The sequence below is a fragment of the Panulirus ornatus genome, chromosome 6 (genome assembly GCF_036320965.1).
Source record: "Panulirus ornatus isolate Po-2019 chromosome 6, ASM3632096v1, whole genome shotgun sequence".
Lineage (NCBI taxonomy): Eukaryota > Metazoa > Arthropoda > Malacostraca > Decapoda > Palinuridae > Panulirus > Panulirus ornatus.
This window is the reverse complement of record NC_092229.1, coordinates 19,922,765-19,943,089: the sequence shown is the minus strand read 5'-3', so window position 1 is coordinate 19,943,089 and position 20,325 is coordinate 19,922,765. Positions and strand designations below refer to the sequence as shown.

Sequence of the window (20,325 nt, the reverse complement as noted above, 5' to 3'; positions counted from 1 at the left end):
GGTATACAGGGGTTGACGTGCTGTCAGTGGATTGAAGCAAGGCATGTGAAGCGTCTGGGGTAAACCATGGAAAGCTGTGTAGGTATGTATATTTGCGTGTGTGGACGTGTGTATGTACATGTGTATGGGGGGGGGGTTGGGCCATTTCTTTCGTCTGTTTCCTTGCACTACCTCGCAAACGCGGGAGACAGCGACAAAGTATAAAAAAAAAAAAAAAAAATCTACAAGCTCTTCACCATTTCCATTTACAACACTGAACACCCCATGTATACCAGTTATTCCCTCAACTGCCACATTACTCACCTTTGCATTCAAATCACCCATCACTATAACCCGGTCTTGTGCATCAAAACCACTAACACACTCATTCAGCTGCTCCCAAAACACTTGCCTCACATGATCTTGCGTCTCATGATCTTTCTTCTCATGCCCAGGTGCATATGCACCAATAATCACCCATCTCTCTCCTTCAACTTTCAGTTTTACCCATATCAATCTAGAATTTACTTTCTTACACTTTATCACATACTCCCACAACTCCTGTTTCAGGAGTAGTGCTACTCCTTCCCTTGCTCTTGTCCTCTCACTAACCCCTGACTTTACTCCCAAGACATTCCCAAACCACTCTTCCCTTTTACCCTTCAGCTTCGTTTCACTCAGAGCCAAAACATCCAGGTTCCTTTCCTCAAACAAACTACCTATCTCTCCTTTTTTCTCACCTTGGTTACATCCACACACATTTAGACACCCCAATCTGAGCCTTCGAGGAGGATGAGCACTCCCCGCGTGACTCCTTCTTCTGTTTCCCCTTTTAGAAAGTTAAAATACAAGGAGGGGAGGGTTTCTGGCCCCCCCGCTCATGTCCCCTTTAGTTGCCTTCTACAACATGTGAGGAATGCGTGGTAAGCATTCTTTCTCCCCTATCCCCAGGGGATAATCTAATGATACTCTCTCCCCAACTCTCATTTGCCCTCTTTTTCAACTCTTGCATCTTTCCCTTAACCTCCTGCCTCTTTCTTTTATACACTCATTTGCTCTACTTCTCTGCAAGAATCATCCAAATACCTCTCTCTTTTCTTTCACTACCAATCTCATTTCTTCATTCCACCAATCACTACCCTTTCCAATCTGCCCACCTCCCACCTCTATCATGCCACAAGCATCCCCTGCGCAAGCCATCACTGCCTACCCAAATACACCCCACTCCTCCCCTACTCCCTCCATGTCATTTGCTCTCATCCTCTGCCACTCTGCCCTCAATCTCTACTGGAACTTCCTCACACAAGTCTCCCTTTCAAGCTCACTCACTTTAACCACTCTCCTCATCCCAACATTCTCTCCTTTCTGAAAACCTCCACAAATCTTCACCTTCGCCTCCAGAAGATATTGATCAGACATCCCTCCAGCTACCCCTCTCAGTATATTAACATCCAAAAGTCTCTCTTTCACGCACCTATCAATTGACACGTAATCCAATAACGATCTCTGGCCATCTCTCCTCCTTACATAGGTATACTTATGTTTATCTCTCTTTTTAAACCACGTATTCCCAGTCCGTTTTCAGCACATAAATCTACAAGCTCCTCACCATTTCCATCTAAAACACTGAACACCCCATGTACACTAATTATACCCTCAACTGCCACATTATTCATCTCTGCATTCAAATCACCCATTACTATAATCTGGTCTCGTTCATCAAAGCTGCTAACACACTCACTCAGCTGCTCCCAAACACTTGCCTCTCATGGTCTTTCTTCTCATGACCACGTGCATAGGCACCAATAATCACCCATCCCTCCCCATCCACTTTCAGTTTTAGCCACACCAGTCTAGAGTTAACTGTCTTACACTCTATCACATACTCCCACACTCCTGCTTCAGTAGTAGTGCTACTCCTTCCTTTGCTCTTGTCCTCTCACCAACCCAGGACTTTACTCCCAAAACATTTCCAAACCACTCTCCCCCTTTACCCTTGAGCTTCATTTCACTCAAAACATCCAGGTTCCTTTCCTCAAACATACTACTTATCAATCCTTTTTTCTCATCTTGGTTACAGTAACACACATTTAGACACCCCAATCTGAGCCTTCGAGGAGGATGAGCACTCCCCACATGATTCCTTCTTCTGTTTTCCCTTTTAGAAAGTTAAATACAAGGAGGGGAGGGTTTCTAGCCCCCCGCTCCTGCCCCCCTTAGTCGCCTTCTACGACACATGGGTTGTACGTGGGAAGTATTTTTTCTCCCCTATCCCTACCTGCACCCTCTTTGGACAAATATCATCAGATGTGAGAAGTCTTAATACCAGTGTTTCCATTACTTACAATGTTTCTTTTATTATATGCTGACTGTATCTAAATCTGCAGCTTCAATTTTTTGTAAAATTTTGTAAGATCTTTTTTCAATGTTAACTCTGAAAATTTCAAACAAAGAATGAGTTATGATGAGGCTATGCTGTGCTCCAACAGAAAAACACTTACAAGGGAAAAATCCAAATCAGCGACTTTCAAATCCAGGCAGAACATCAATTCTGATGCAAGAAGTTTTATGTTGATAGTAGCTGTTTTCATGTCTGTCAATTTCTGCATTAAAACCTGTAATTATAGTTACTATTATTCTCATCAAAAAGTAGACCAGTTGTAAATGATCATCAACAAAAGTATTAATATAAGAAAAGCACAGAAAATGGTCTTTCTCCCACATAACATTTTCTCTTTCCCTGCATTCACACATTACAACAGCAGCACTACTTAGGGGTCTGCTGTACTATTTCAGACTCTATACTATCCTTTAAAGACTACTTTTTCACCATAACTTTACCCTTGTATCTACCTTTCCCTAACTTTTTTCTTTCCAAATGCTTCAAAGTATGTGCAATGAATGACAAAGAACTTTTCTTCTAATTTCCCAGCAGAGAGAGAGAGAGAGAGAGAGAGAGAGAGAGAGAGAGAGAGAGAGAGAGACAGACAGACAGAGAGAGACAGACAGAGAAAGAGACAGAGAGAGAGAGAGACAGACAGAGAGAGAGACAGAGACAGAGAGAGAGAGAGAAGAGAGAGAGAGAGAGAGAGAGAGAGAAGAGAGAGAGAGAGAGAGAGAAGAGAGAGAGAGAGAGAGAGAGAGAGAGAGAGAGAGAGAGAGAGAGAGAGAGAGAGAGAGAGAGAGAGAGAGAGAGAGAAGAGAAGAGAAGAGAAGAGAAGAGAAGAGAGAAGAGAAGAGAGAAGAGAAGAGAGAAGAGAGACTTTAAATGCAAGTATCAATGACAAGATTTTGCAATGAGGCACAGTTAGCTCGCAATGCTCACTATATATTCTATTTGTTTCACATTACTTTTACCCTTTGCTGATACACACTGCATACCCGTTCTTTTCCATCAAAATCTCTCAAACCTTCTTTAGTCTAATCTACCAAATCACCTTCATCTCTTCACTTTCAGTTACGTCATCATGAACATATCAGCATCATCATATCCTCATCGTTTTATGCTACCATGTAATTTTTGCTTATTCCATGTACCATCATCCTTTACTCCTTACATAACCACAAAGAGCAGATCCACTCCACATCAAAATGCATCTCTTTCTCGCATTCAATTTCGACCTGGAATATTCCACATTTTACAATACCCAAACTTAATTGTAATATGGGTTTCAATTTTTCAATGTCACACATTTTCCCTTTGATTTTTAGAGCTTTTTGATACTGAATATTTTGTTGTCAATTAGTCTGACAGCTTCCTTTAATGATATTGTGTAGTTTTCTTAATCTTACCAACTCCTTTCATCCGTCTAAATATCATCTGTAGAGGCACTATTATCTGTGTTGTAACAACCTATAGTCTTACCACTTCTCTTTAATGCTAGATTCAACAAAATCATATATTAACTCTACAGTCATGTATTCTATTTTTCAAATTCTCAGTTAGTAATGATACCATAATAACTCATTTCACAATCCTCATTTACATTAATTATCATTTTCACTGTCTAGTATTACTTGTTTCCTCCTATTCTAAAACTAACACTTGTCAACTGTGATTAATGAAAAGTTAGGTGCAGTTTACATAAATAAATCTAATGAGTACTACTTAACAATAGGCTTTCACATGTCAAGCTTCATTTATGGAACAAATTCTCTTATTTGCTTAAGGAGGAAATATCATATTGTGGCAGTATGGTACAGTCATAGACATCAAAGGACACAATTTGCTGCCTTAGTTACCACACAGTATTGAGATTGGAGGGATGAAACTATTGCTCATGGTCCTTATTTTTTTGCCATTCTTGTCCCATGTGATATTCATATTTCTCTGCCACTCAAGGGTCCTTCAAGGTTGTCCCAGGTAGATATGGCCCATATTCTTGCTTAGAAGCAAAAAATATAAAAAAATGTCTTCAAGGAAAATCTTAAGACATACTGGCAGGGCCAATTCCAGCATCCAGGAACTTGTTTAGTTTTACTTCTGGTCAACCCAAGAAAACCAGTTAGGTGACTGATAACCTGATGAAGCATGAGGTGTTGAAAACCCATCCCTATCAGGTTATCAATCATCTTACCGGTATTCCTTGGTTGATAAGACCCAACTTTTCAGGGAGAGATGACATTTCCAGGAAACCCAAGAGTGTTTGGATAGTGGACTCTGTCCAAACACTATATCAAGAAATTTGTTGAAAGACACATTCTCTTGCTTTCATGCGAGAATATGAGCCTCTTCTGAGGACAATTTCTTATGATCCATGCTAGTTACTGGTAGAAGAAAAATATTGCCCATAACAGAAATAGCAAAAATATCTCTAAACACAAGGACAGCAAGCAAAAGTTATCTCATTACAATAAATACCACAAGGTAACTGAGGTAACCAAACCATGTAATTTGACTTCTAAGGCAGTATCATGCAACCAAATATATGATATCCCTACCATAAGTGAATTATCAAATCTCTTCAGCAACTTGGCAACTCGATGGTGGATTGTTTTGTTAATCTAAGATCTTTTCCTACCCTCTAAAGCTTTGGAGCTCATCACTCTCTCATGTGTTTCCCATTAACTATGACCTAGCACATTTTAAAAGACAGGTTTAACATTTCCTCACAAATTTGTAAATGCTTTTCCTTGTCTTTTCTTTTCCCTTTCATAATCCTTTCTATATTTCAATTAAGGCTCAGGCTTCATGTGGACTTTTGTCTGCGAATGGTGCTAAAAAAAATAGTAATTATTTCTTCTGATGACACAATGCTAAATTTAATCAAGCATTTACCTTGTGGCTTCTATTACTTTAATCAGTCACTTACCAAATGGGCTCCATGTGTGAAAGAGATAAAGAATCTCACCTTGTTATTACCATGATTACGGAGACAAGAAACAACTGGAGGATTAGATCTACACAGGTTTGCTAACGTTGTAAGAGCTGGTACTAACAGATCATCTCCACTGTTCCCTTCAGTGATAAGATCCACCAGAAAAGGAATTAGCTTTAGCATCCATGCCTCCATGCGTGCAATCTGCAAGAAAAGGTTTTCATAAAAAGAGCAACAATTATAACAGAAGTACATATACATCTACAAAAAAAAAAATGATTTACACTAACGGAAGGGAGAAAGAATAATACCTCTATACTCCTCACATGTCGTACAAGGCAACTAATTAGGGCAGAAGTGGGGGGGGGGACTGGAAACCCTCCCCTATTTGTATTTCAATTTCTAAACAGGGAAACAGAAGGAGGAGCCAGGCAGGGAGTGCTCATCCTCCTCAAAGGCTCAGACTGGGGGTGTCTAAACATGTGTGGATATAACCAAAATGAGAAGACAGGAGAGATAGATAGTAAATTTGAGGAAAGAAATCTGGATGTTCTGGTTCTGAGTGAAATAAAGCTAAAGGGTAAGGGGGAAGAATGGTTTGTAAATGTCTCAGGAGTAAGGTCAGGGATTGGTGAGAGGAAACAGCTAAGGAAGGAGTAGCACTACTGCTGAAGCAGGGGTTGTGGGAGTGTGTGACAAGATGTAAGGAACTAAATTCTAGATTGATGTGGGGTAAAGCTGAAAGTGGATGGTGAGAGATGAGTGATTACTGGTGTTTATGAAGCTGGCCATGAAAAAAAAGATCATGTGAGGCAAGTGATTTGGGAGCAGCTAAGTGACTGTCAGCAGTTTCTGCGGACAAGACCAGGTATTAGCGATGGGTGATTTAAATGTAAAGGTAAGTAATGTGGCAGTTGAGGGTACACTTGGTTTGCTTGGGGCATTCTGTGCTATTAATGGAAATGGTCGTGAGCTTGTGGAGTTGTGTGCTGAAAAAGAATGATGATTGGGAATCCATGGTTTAGAAAGAGTGGTGTAAACAATCGACTAAACCAGGGCATGTGACACATCTGGGGTAAACCAAGGAAAGGTCTTTGGGGCCTGGATGTGGATAGGGAGCTGTGGTCTCAGTGCATTACACATGGCAGCTATAGGAAGGATGAGCAGATGTGGCCTTTCTCTGTAAGTTTCTTGACGCTACCTCACTGTTGCAAGAGGTGGCGATGCTGTTTCCTGAGTGGGTTGGCGCTGGGAAAGTATAAAAGTGAGCAAGTGTGAATATGTATGTGTATGTGTGCTTTAATATTATCATCATACTTGATTGCCATTTCCCATATCAGCAAGGTAGTGCCATGAAAAAGACAGACCCATCCACTTATATACACATGTATACATACATGCACATACATATAAATCTTTTTTTATCTTATACATAATCACTGTTTCCTGCATCAGCAAGGGAGCAACAGTAAACAGACGAAGAATAGCCCTTCCACTTACATACACACATATAATACACCATTATCACTATACTTAATCGCTGTTTCCAGCAACAGTGAGGTAGCACCAGAAAACAGACAAAGAATGGCCCATCCACTCATATACACATTTATCTTATATCTCATACTTAACTGGCGTCTCACGCAAGAGTGAGGTAGTGCAAGGAAACACAAGGAATGGCCCAACCCATCCACATACACATGTATGCACGTAAATGCCCACTCACACACATACACATACATATACATTTCAATGTATATATACATATACATATCCATACTTGCTGCCTTCATCTACTCCTGTTGCCACCCTGCCACACACGAAATAGCATTCCCCTACCACTCCTCCAGCAAGGCAGCAGCAGGAACAGACAAAAAAAGGCCACATTAATTCAAGTTTAGTGTCTAGCTGTCATGTGTAATGCACTGAAACCACAGCTCCCTTTCCACATCCTTCAGGCCCCACACACCTTTCCATGGTTTACCCAGGATGCTTCACATGCCCTGGTTCAGTCCACTGACAGTATGATGACAACGATATACCACATCGTTCCAGTTCACTCTATTCCTTGCACTCCTTTCACCTTCCTCTATGTTCAGGCCCTGATCACTCCATCCTTCCACCTCCAATTAGGTCTCCTACATCTTCTTCTCTCCATCTCTGAAACATATATCCTCTTTGTCAATCCTTCCCCACTCATTCTCTCCATGTGTCCAAACCATTTCAACACACCCTCTTCTGCTCTCTCAACCACACTCTTTATATTACCACACCTCTCTCTAACCCTTTCATTACCTACTCAATCAACCCACGTCACACCACATATTGTCCTCATACATTTCAGTGGGGAGCGGGGGGCCAGAAATCCTCCCCTCCTTGTAGTTTTTAAGTTTCTAAAATGGGAAACAGAAGAAGGAGTCAGGCGGGGAGTGCTCATCCTCCTCAAAGGCTCAGACTGGGGTGTCTAAATGTGTGTGGATGTAACCAAGATGTGAAAAAAGGAGAGATAGGTAGTATGTTTGAGGAAAGGAAGATGTTTTGGCTCTGAGTGAAACGAAGGTCAAGTGAAAAGGGGAAGAGTGGTTTGGGAATGTCTTGGGAGTAAAGTCAGGGGTTCGTGAGAGGACAAGAGCAAGGGAAGGAGTAGCAGTACTCCTGAAACAGTTGTGGGAGTGTGATAGAATGTAAGAAAGTAAATTCTCGATTAATATGGGTAAAACTGAAAGTTGATGGAGAGAGATGGGTGATTATTGGTGCATATGCACCTGGGCATGAGAAGAAAGATCATGAGAGGCAAGTGTTTTGGGAGCAGCTGAATGAGTGTGTTAGTGGTTTTGATGCACGAGACCGGGTTATAGTGATGGGTGATTTGAATGCAAAGGTGAGTAATGTGGCAGTTGAGGGAATAACTGGTATACATGGGGTGTTCAGTGTTGTAAATGGAAATGGTGAAGAGCTTGTAGATTTATGTGCTGAAAAAGGACTGGTGATTGGGAATACCTGGTTTAAAAAGCGAGATATACATAAGTATACGTATGTAAGTAGGAGAGATGGCCAGAGAGCATTATTGGATTACGTGTTAACTGACAGGCGTGCGAAAGAGAGACTTTTGGATGTTAATGTGCTGAGAGGTGCAACTGGAGGGATGTCTGATCATTATCTTGTGGAGGCTAAGGTGAAGATTTGTATGGGTTTTCAGAAAAGAAGAGTGAATGTTGGGGTGAAGAGGGTGGTGAGAGTAAGTGAGCTTGGGAAGACTTGTGTGAGGAAGTACCAGGAGAGACTAAGTACAGAATGGAAAAAGGTGAGAACAATGGAAGTAAGGGGAGTGGGGGAGGAATGGGATGTATTTAGGGAATCAGTGATGGATTGCGCAAAAGATGCTTGTGGCATGAGAAGAGCGGGAGGTGGGTTGATTAAAAAAGGTAGTGAGTGGTGGGATGAAGAAGTAAGATTATTAGTGAAAGAGAAGAGAGAGGCATTTGGACGATTTTTGCAAGGAAAAAATGAAATTGAGTGGGAGATGTATAAAAGAAAGAGGCAGGAGGTCAAGAGAAAGGTGCAAGAGGTGAAAAAGAGGGCAAATGAGAGTTGGGGTGAGAGAGTATCATTAAATTTTAGGGAGAATAAAAAGATGTTCTGGAAGGAGGTAAATAAAGTGCGTAAGACAAGGGAGCAAATGGGAACTTCAGTGAAGGGCGCAAATGGGGAGGTGATAACAAGTAGTGGTGATGTGAGAAGGAGATGGAGTGAGTATTTTGAAGGTTTGTTGAATGTGTTTGATGACAGAGTGGCAGATATAGGGTGTTTTGGTCGAGGTGGTGTGCAAAGTGAGAGGGTTAGGGAAAATGATTTGGTAAACAGAGAAGAGGTAGTAAAAGCTTTGCAGAAGATGAAAGCCGGCAAGGCAGCAGGTTTGGATGGTATTGCAGTGGAATTTATTAAAAAAGGGGGTGACTGTATTGTTGACTGGTTGGTAAGGTTATTTAATGTATGTATGACTCATGGTGAGGTGCCTGAGGATTGGCGGAATGCGTGCATAGTGCCATTGTACAAAGGCAAAGGGGATAAGAGTGAGTGCTCAAATTACAGAGGTATAAGTTTGTTGAGTATTCCTGGTAAATTATATGGGAGGGTATTGATTGAGAGGGTGAAGGCATATACAGAGCATCAGATTGGGGAAGAACAGTGTGGTTTCAGAAGTGGTAGAGGATGTGTGGATCAGGTGTTTGCTTTGAAGAATGTATGTGAGAAATACTTAGAAAAGCAAATGGATTTGTATGTAGCATTTATGGATCTGGAGAAGGCATATGATAGAGTTGATAGAGATGCTCTGTGGAAGGTATTAAGAATATATGGTCTGGGAGGCAAGTTGTTAGAAGCAGTGAAAAGTTTTTATCGAGGATGTAAGGCATGTGTACGTGTAGGAAGAGAGGAAAGTGATTGGTTTTCAGTGAATGTAGGTTTGCGGCAGGGGTGTGTGATGTCTCCATGGTTGTTTAATTTGTTTATGGATGGGATTGTTAGGGAGGTGAATGCAAGAGTTTTGGAAAGAGGGGCAAGTATGAAGTCTGTTGTGGATGAGAGAGCTTGGGAAGTGAGTCAGTTGTTGTTCGCTGATGATACAACTCTGGTGGCTGATTCATGTGAGAAACTGCAGAAGCTGGTGACTGAGTTTGGTAAAGTGTGTGAAAGAAGAAAGTTAAGAGTAAATGTGAATAAGAACAAGGTTATTAGGTACAGTAGGGTTGAGGGTCAAGTCAATTGGGAGGTAAGTTTGAATGGAGAAAAACTGGAGGAAGTAAAGTGATTTAGATATCTGGGAGTGGATCTGGCAGCGGATGGAACCATGGAAGCAGAAGTGAATCATAGGGTGGGGGAGGGGGCGAAAATCCTGGGAGCCTTGAAGAATGTGTGGAAGTCGAGAACATTATCTTGGAAAGCAAAAATGGGTATGTTTGAAGGAACAGTGGTTCCAACAATTCTGTATGGTTGCGAGGCGTGGGCTATGGATAGAGTTGTGCGCAGGAGGGTGGATGTGCTGGAAATGAGATGTTTGAGGGCAATGTGTGGTGTGAGGTGGTTTGATCGAGTAAGTAATGTAAGGGTAAGAGAGATGTGTGGAAATAAAAAGAGCGTGGTTGAGAGAGCAGAAGAGGGTGTTTTGAAATGGTTTGGGCACATGGAGAGAATGAATAAGGAAAGATTGACCATGAGGATATATGTGTCAGAGGTGGAGGGAACGAGGAGAAGTGGGAGACCAAACTGGAGGTGGAAAGATGGAGTGAAAAAGATTTTGTGTGATCGGGGCCTGAACATGCAGGAGGGTGAAAGGAGGTCAAGGAATAGAGTGAATTGGATCGATGTGGTATACCGGGGTTGACGTGCTGTCAGTGGATTGAATCAGGGAATGTGAAGTGTCTAGGGTAAACCATGGAAAGTTGTGTGGGGCCTGGATGTGGAAAGGGAGCTGTGGTTTCGGGCATTATTGCATGACAGCTAGAGACTGAGTGTGAACTAATGGGGCCTTTGTTGTCTTTTCCTAGTGCTACCTCGCACACATGAGGGGGGAAGGGGATGGTATTCCATGTGTGGCGAGGTGGCGATGGGAATGAATAAAGGCAGTGTGAATTGTGTGCATGGGTATATATGTATGTGTCTGTGTGTGTATATATATGTGTACATTGAGATGTATAGGTATGTATATTTGCGTGTCTGGACGTGTATGTATATACATTGTGTATGGGGGTGGGTTGGGCCATTTCTTTCGTCTGTTTCCTTGTGCTACCTCGCAAACGCGGGAGACAGCGACAAAGCAAAATAAAATAAAATATAACATTTCATTTTCAACACATCCATCCTCCTTCGCACAACCCTATCTACAGCCCATGCCTCACAACCATATAATACTTGGAACCACTAATCCTTCAAACATACCCATTTTGCTCTCCGAAATAACATCCTTGACTTCCACACATTCTTAAACGTTCCCAGAACCTTCGCCCCCTCCCTCACCCTAGACACTCACTTTTACTTCCATGGTTCCATCCACTACTAAGTCCACTCCCAGATATCTAAACACTTCACTTCCTCCACTTTTTCTCCATTTCAACATACCTCCGAATGAACTTGTTCCTCAAAACTAGTGAATCTAAAAACCTTGCTCTTATTCATATTCACTCTCAACTTTCCCCAATAACACAAGTTACCAAACTCAGTCACCAACCTTTGCAGCATCTCACCAGAATCAGCCACCAGTGCTGTATCATTAGCGAACAACAGCTGACTCACTTCTCAAGCCCTATCATTCATAACAGACTGCATATTTTTCCCTCCATCTAAAACTCTCGCATTCATCTCCCTAACAACCCCAACCATACACAAATTAAACAACCATGGAGACATCACATACCCCTGCCACAAACCTACATTCACTGAGAACCAATCACTTTCCTCTCTTCCTACACGTACACGTGCCTTACATCCTCAATAAAAACTTTTCACAGCTTCTAACAACGTGCCTCCCACACCATATATTCTTAATACCTTCCACAGAGCATCTCTATCAACTCTACCATATGCTTTCTCCAGATCCATAAATGCTATACACAAATCCATTTGCTTTTCTAAGTATTTCTCACATACATTCTTCAAAGCAAACACCTGACCCACACATCCTCTACCACTTCTGACACCACACTGCTCTTCCCCAATCTGATGCTCTGTACATGCCTTCACCCTCTCAATCAATACCCTCCCATATCATTTCCCAGGAATACTCAACAAACTTATACCTCTGTAATTTGAGCACTCACTTTTATCCCCTTTGCCTTTGTACAATGACACTGTGCAAGCATTCCGCCAATCCTCAGGCACCTCACCATGAGTCATACATACATTAAAAAACCTTACCAACCAGTCAACAATACAGTCACCCCCTTTTTTAATCAATTCCACTGCAATACCATCCAAACCTGCTGCCTTGCCAGCTTTCATCTTCCACAAAGCTTTTACTACCTCTTCTCTGTTTACAAAATCATTCTCCCTAACCCTCTCACTTTGCACACCACCTCAACCAAAACACCCTATATCTGCCACTCTATCATCAAACACATTCAACAAACCTTCAAAATACTCACTCCATCTTCTCACATCACCACAACTTATCACCTCCCCATTAGCCCGCTTCACTGAAGTTAACATTTGTTCCCTTGTCTTACGCACTTTATTTACCTGCCTCCAAAACATCTTTTCATTCTCCCTAAAATTTAATGATATTCTCTCACCCTAACTCTCATTTGCCCTCTTTTTCACCTCTTGCACCTTTCTCTTGACCTCCTGCCTCTTTATTTTATACATCTCCCACTCATTTTCATTTTTTCCCTGCAAAAATCATCCAAATGCCTCTCTCTTCTCTTTCACTAATAATCTTACTTCTTCATCCCACCACTCACTACCCTTTCTAATCAACCCACCTCCCACTCTTCTCATGCCACAAGCATCTTTTGCGCAATCCATCACTGATTCCCTAAATACATCCCATTCCTCCCCCACTTCCCCTATGTCCTTTGTTCTCACCTTTTTCCATTCTGTACTCATTTTCTCCAGGTACTTCCTCACATGTCTCTTTCCCAAGCTCACTTACTCCCACCACTCTCTTCACCCCAACATTCTCTCTCCTTTTATGAGAACCTCTGCATATCTTCACCTTCGCCTCAACAAGATAACGATCAGACATCCCTCCAGTTGCAGCTCTCAGCACATTAACATCCAAAAGTCTCTCTTTCACGCTCCTATCAATTAACACATAATCCAATATCGCTCTCTGGCCATCTCTCCTACTTACATATGTATACTTATGTATATATCTCTTTTTAAACCAGGTATTCCCAATCACCAGTCCTTTTTCAGCAAATAAATCTACAAGCTCTTCACCATTTCCATTTACAACACTAGACACCCCATGTACACCATTTATTCCCTCAACTTCCACATTACTCACCTTTGCATTCAAATCACCCATCACTATAGGCCCGGTCTCGTGCATCAAAACTACTAACACACTCACTCAGCTGCTCCCAAAACACTTACCTCTCATGATCTTTCTTCTCATGCCCAGGTGCATATGCACCAATAATCACCCATCTCTCATCATCCACTTTCAGTTTTACCCATATCAATCTAGAGTTTAATTTCTTACTCTCTCTCTCTCTCTCTCTCTCTCTCTATATATATATATATATATATATATTCTTTTTTCTTTCAAACTATTCGCCATTTCCCGCGTTAACGAGGTAGCGTTAAGAACAGAGAACTGGGCCTTTGAGGGTATATCCTCACCTGGCCCCCTTCTCCGTTCCTTCTTTTGGAAAATTAAAAAAAAAAATAATGAGATGGGAGGATTTCCAGCCCCCCGCTCCCTCCCCTTTTAGTCGCCTTCTATGACATGCAGGGAATACATGGGAAGTATTCTTTCTCCCCTATCCCCAGGGATATATTATATGGGAGGGTATTGATTGAGAGGGTGAAGGCATGTACAGAGCATCAGATTGGGGAAGAGCAGTGTGGTTTCAGAAGTGGTAGAGGATGTGTGGATCAGGTGTTTGCTTTGAAGAATGTATGTGAGAAATACTTAGAAAAGCAAATGGATTTGTATGTAGCATTTATGGATCTGGAGAAGGAATATGAAAGAGTTGATAGAGATGCTCTGTGGAAGGTATTAAGAATATATGGTGTGGGAGGAAAGTTGTTAGAAGCAGTGAAAAGCTTTTATCGAGGATGTAAGGTATGCGTACGTGTAGGAAGAGCGGAAAGTGATTGGTTCTCAGTGAATGTAGGTTTGCGGCAGGGGTGTGTGATGTCTTCATGGTTGTTTAATTTGTTTATGGATGGGTTTGTTAGGGAGGTGAATGGAAGAGTATTGGAAAGAGGGGCAAGTATGAAGTCTGTTGGGGATGAGAGAGCTTGGGAAGTGAGTCAGTTGTTGTTCGCTGATGATACAGCGCTGGTGGCTGATTCATGTGAGAAACTGCAGAAGCTGGTGACTGAGTTTGGTAAAGGGTGTGAAAGAAGAAAGTTAAGAGTAAATGTGAATAAGAGCAAGGTTATTAGGTACAGTAGAGTTGAGGGTCAAGTCAACTGGGAGGTAAGTTTGAATGGAGAAAAACTGGAGGAAGTAAAGTGTTTTAGATATCTGGGAGTGGATCTGACAGCGGATGGAACCATGGAAGCGGAAGTGGATCATAGGGTGGGGGAGGGGGTGAAAATTCTGGGAGCCTTGAAGAATGTGTGGAAGTCGAGAACATTATCTCGGAAAGCAAAAATGGGTATGTTTGAAGAAATAGTGGTTCCAACAATGTTGTATAGTTGTGAGGCGTGGGCTATGGATAGAGTTGTGCGCAGGAGGATGGATGTGCTGGGAATGAGATGTTTGAGGACAATGTGTGGTGTGAGGTGGTTTGATCGAGTAAGTAACGTAAGGGTAAGAGAGATGTGTGGAAATAAAAAGAGCATGGTTGAGAGAGCAGAAGAGGGTGTTTTGAAATGGTTTGGGCACATGGAGAGAATGAGTGAGGAAAGATTGACCAAGAGGATATATGTGTCGGAGGTGGAGGGAACGAGGAGAAGTGGGAGACTAAATTGGAGGTGGAAAGATGGAGTGAAAAAGATTTTGTGTAATCGGGGCCTGAACATGCAGGAGGGTGAAAGGAGGGCAAGGAATAGAGTGAATTGGATCGATGAGGTATACCAGGGTTGACGTGCTGTCAGTGGATTGAATCAGGGCATGTGAAGCGTCTGGGGTAAACCATGGAAAGCTGCGTAGGTATGTATATTTGCGTGTGTGGACGCATGTATATACATGTGTATGGGGGTGGGTTGGGCCATTTCTTTCGTCTGTTTCCTTGCGCTACCTCGCAAATGCGGGAGACAACGACAAAGCAAAAAAAAAAGAAAGAAAAAAAAATACTATATTTATCTTATTTTGCTTTGTCGCTGTCTCCTGCATTTGCAAGGTAGCGCACGGAAACAGAAGAAAGAAATGGCCCCAACCCACCCCCATACACATGTATATACATACACGTCCACACACGCAAATATACATACCTATACATCTCAATGTACACATATATATACACACACAGACATATACATATATAAACGTACTTAATTCATACTCTCTGCCTTTATTTATTTCCATCGCCACCTCGCCACACATGGAATAACATCCCCCTCCCGCATACCCAGCAATCATCCAAATGTTGCCATGTTCGAATCCTTGTGGTTGGAGGGTATTATGTGCTCATGAAAAGGTGCAGATTCATATGAACTGTACTTGTGTTCATATACTTAAAACATGTGACTGTAACTTCTGTAAAACCGCAGACTACTGGTAACGTGAGCCTGATGGGACATGACTGTCTTGACTGTCGCTCATGGATGTAGACAAAGGGTATCCGATTACTAGTAACTGAATGGTCAATTCTCTATTAGGGGCACTCATAGCTGAGTGTTTAGCATATCCAGCAATCATGCAAATGGTGCAGGGTTTGAATCCTTGCTGTTCGAGGGCATGTGTCCAATGAAAATATTTGTGTTCATACCTCCACATGTGACAGTAAGCTCTGTAAAACTGATGACAACTGGTAAAGTGAGCTTGATGGGACAAGACTGGTCTAGACCCCATTTCTCATAGACATGAGATGAAGGGTATTCAATTTCTAGTAATCAAATTGTCATTTCTCTATTACGGGTGATCATAGCCAAGTGCTTAGCATACCCAGGAATTATACAAATAGTACCAAGTTTGAATCCTTGCTGTCATATGGCATTATGTGTTCTATGAAAAAGTGAGCATTCATATGCACTATATTTATGTTTTTATGTATATGTACATTATGTGCATGCTTTTGTATATCATATGTGCAAGAGAGTGGATGGATCCTTCTTCGTCTATTTCCTGGCACTACCTTGTTAACGTGGGAAATGGTCATCAAGAATAATAATATTTATTTATTTATTTATTTTGCTTTGTTGCTGTCTCCCGCGTTAGCAAGGTAGTGCAAGGAAACAGACGAAAGAATGGCACAACCCACCCACATACACATGTATATACATACACGTCCACACACACAAATATACATACCTATACATCTCAATGTATTTATTTATATTTATTATGCTTTGTCGCTGTCTCCCGCGTTCGCGAGGTAGCGCAAAGAAACAGACGAAAGAAATGGCCCAACCCACCCCCATCACAGTGTATATACCTACACGTCCACACACGCAAAATATACATACCTATACATCTCAATATACACATATATATATATATATATATACACACACAGGCACATACATATATACCCATGCACACAATTCACACTGTCTGCCTTTATTCATTCCCATCGCCACCTCGCCACACATCTCAATGTACACATATATATACACACACAGACATATACATATATACACATGTACATAATTCATACTTTCTGCCTTTATTCATTCCCATCGCCACTTTGCCACACATTGAATAACAACCCCCTCCCCTCTCATGTGTGCAAGGTAGCGCTAGGAAAAGATAACAAAGGCCCCATTCGTTCACACTCAATCTCTAGCTGTCATGTAATAATGCACCGAAACCACAGCTCCCTTTCCAAATCCCGGCCCCACAGAACTTTCCATGGTTTACCCCAGATGCTTCACATGCCCTGGTTCAATCCACTGACAGCACATCGACCCCGGTATACCACATCGTTCCAATTCACTCTATTCCTTGGACACCTTTCACCCTCCTGCATGTTCAGGCCCCGATCACTCAAAATCTTATTCACTCCATTTTTCCACCTCCAATATGGTCTCCCACTTCTCCTTGTTCCCTCCACCTCTGACACATATATCCTCTTGGTCAATCTTTCCTTACTCATTCTCTCCATGTGACCAAACCATTTCAAAACACCCTCTCCTGCTCTCTCAACCACACTCTTTTTATTTCCACACATCTCTCTTACCCTTACATTACTTACTCGATCAAACCACCTCACACCATATACTGTCCTCAAACATCTCATTTCCAGCACATCCACCCTCCTGCACACAACTCTATCCATAGCCCACGCCTCGCAGCCATACAACATTGTTGGAACCACTATTCCTTCAAACATACCCATTTTTGCTTTCCAAGATAATGTTCTCGACTTCCACACATTCTTCAAGGCTCCCAGAATTTTCGCCCCCTCCCCCACCCTACGATTCACTTCGGCTTTCATGGTTCCATCCGCTGCCAGATCCACTCCCAGATATCTAAAACACTTTACTTCCTCCACTTTTTCTCCATTCAAGCTTACCTCCCAATTGACTTGACCCTCAACCCTACTGTACCTAATAACCTCGCTCTTATTCACATTTACTCTTAACTTTCTTCTTTCACACCCTTTACCAAACTCAGTCACCAGCTTCTGCAGTTTCTCACATGAATCAGCAACCAGCGCTGTATTATCAGCGAACAACAACTGACTCACTTCCCAAGCTATCTCATCCACAACAGACTGCATACTTGCCCCTCTCTCCAAACCTCTTGCCTTCACCTCCCTAACAACCCCATCCATAAACAAATTAAACAACCATGGAGACATCACACACCCCTGCCGCAAACTTACATTCACTGTGAACCAATCACTTTCCTCTCTTCCTACACGTACACATGCCTTACCTCCTCAATAAAAACTTTTCACTGCTTCTAACAACTTGCATCCCACACCATATATTCTTAAAACCTTCCACAGAGCATCTCTATCAACTCTATCATATGCCTTCTCCAGATCCATAAATGCTACATACAAATCCATTTGCTTCTCTAAGTATTTCTCACATACATTCTTCAAAGCAAACACCTGATCCACACATCCTCTACCACTTCTGAAACCACACTGCTCTTCCCCAATCTGATACTCTGTACATGCCTTCACCCTCTCAATCAATACCCTCCCATAGAATCTACCAGGAATACTCAACAAACTTATACCTCTGTAATTTGAGCACTCACTCTTATCCCCTTTGCCTTTGTACAATGGCACTCTGCAAGCATTCCACCAATCCTCAGGCACCTCACCATGAGTCATACATACATTAAATAACCTTACCAACCAGTCAACAATGCATTCACCCCCTTTTTTAATAAATTCCACTGCAATAACATCCATACCTGCTGCCTTGCCAGCTTTCATCTTCCACAAAGCTTTTACTACCTCTTCTCTATTTACCAAATCATTTTCCCTAACCCTCTCACTTTGAACACCACCTCGACCAAAACATCCTATATCTGCCACTCTATCATCAAACACATTCAACAAACCTTCAAAATACTCACTCCATCTCCTTCTCACATCACCACTACTTGTTATCACCTCCCCATCAGCCCCCTTCACTGAAGTTCCCATTTGCTCCCTTGTCTGACGCACTTTAATTACCTCCTTCCAAAACATCTTTTTATTCTCCCTAAAATTTAATGATACTCTCGCACCCCAACTCTCATTTGCCCTCTTTTTCACCTCTTGCACCTTTCTCTTGACCTCCTGCCTCTTTCTTTTATACATCTCCCAGTCATTTGCATTATTTCCCTACAAAAATCGTCCAAATGCCACTCTCTTCTCTTTCATTAATAATCTTACTTTGTCATCCCACCACTCACTACCCTTTCTAATCAACCCACCTCACAAGCTTCTCATGCCACAAGCCTCTTTAGTGCAAGCCATCACTGCTTCCCTAAATACATCCCATTCCTCCCCCACTCCCCTTACCTCCTTTGTTCTCACCTTTTTCCATTCTGTACTCAGTCACTCCTGGTACTTCCTCACACAAGTCTCCTTCCCAAGCTCACTTACTCTCACCACTCTCTTCACCCCAACATTCTCTCTTTTTTTCTGAAAACCCCTACAAATCTTCACCTTCGCCTCCACAAGATAATGATCAGACATCCCTCCAGTTGCACTTCTCAGCACATTAACATCCAAAAGTCTCTCTTTCGCACGCCTATCAATTAACACACAATCCAATAATGCTCTCTGGCCATCTCTCCTACTTACATACATATACTTATGTATATCTTGCTTTTTAAACCAGGTATTCCCAATCACCAGTCCTTTTTCAGCATATAAATCTACAAGCTCTTCACCATTTCCATTTACAACACTGAACACCCCATGTATACCAATTATTCCCTCAACTGCCACATTACTCACCTTTGCATTCAAATCACCCATCACTATAACCTGGTCTTGTGCATCAAAACCACTAACACACTCATTCAGCTGCTCCCAAAACACTTGCCTCACATGATCTTTCTTCTCATGCCCAGGTGCATATGCACCAATAATCACCCATCTCTCTCCATCAACTTTCAGTTTTACCCATATTAATCTAGAATTTACTTTCTTACTCTCTATCACATACTTCCACAACTCCTGTTTCAGGAGAAGTGCTACTCCTTCCCTTGGTCTTGTCCTCTCACTAACCCCTGACTTTACTCCCAAGATATTCCCAAACCACTCTTCCCCTTTACCCTTGAGCTTCGTTTCACTCAGAGCCAAAACATCCAGGTTCCTTTCCTCAAACATACTACCTATCTCTCCTTTTTTCTCATCTTGGTTACATCCACACACATCTAAACACCCCAATCTGAGCCTTCGAGGAGGATGAGCACTCCCCGTGTGACTCCTTCTGTTTCCCCTTTTGGAAAGTTAAAATAGAAGGAGGGGAGGGTTTCTGGCCCCCCGCTCCCATCCCCTTTAGTCGCCTTCTACATCACATGAGGAATGCGTGGGAAGTATTCTTTCTCCCCTATCCCCAGGGATAGGGGAGAAAGAATAATAAAGATTAATAAACAAATAATAAATAGAAACAAGTATACATATGTAAGGAGATATGGTCAATGGGCATTATTTGATTACATATTAATTGATAAGCATGTATAAGAGAGACTTTTGGATGCACAATTGCTGAGAAGGGCAGCTGGTGAGATCAAAATACT

General features: G+C 42.0%; 1 protein-coding gene across 3 annotated transcripts in view; it reads right to left on the bottom strand.

Moving 5' to 3' along the window:
- The window catches only part of LOC139749114 (protein CIP2A-like), a 236,984-nt gene that overhangs the window by 148,964 nt on the left and 67,695 nt on the right, over positions 1 to 20,325 (bottom strand). For all 3 annotated transcript variants that reach the window (XM_071662706.1, XM_071662705.1, XM_071662704.1), the window contains exons 5-6: positions 5,331 to 5,501; positions 2,481 to 2,594 (exon numbers count right to left, since the gene is read on the bottom strand). In XM_071662706.1, the coding sequence (XP_071518807.1) occupies positions 2,481 to 2,594; positions 5,331 to 5,501 (285 nt within the window). The remainder of the gene's footprint in view (positions 1 to 2,480; positions 2,595 to 5,330; positions 5,502 to 20,325) is intronic.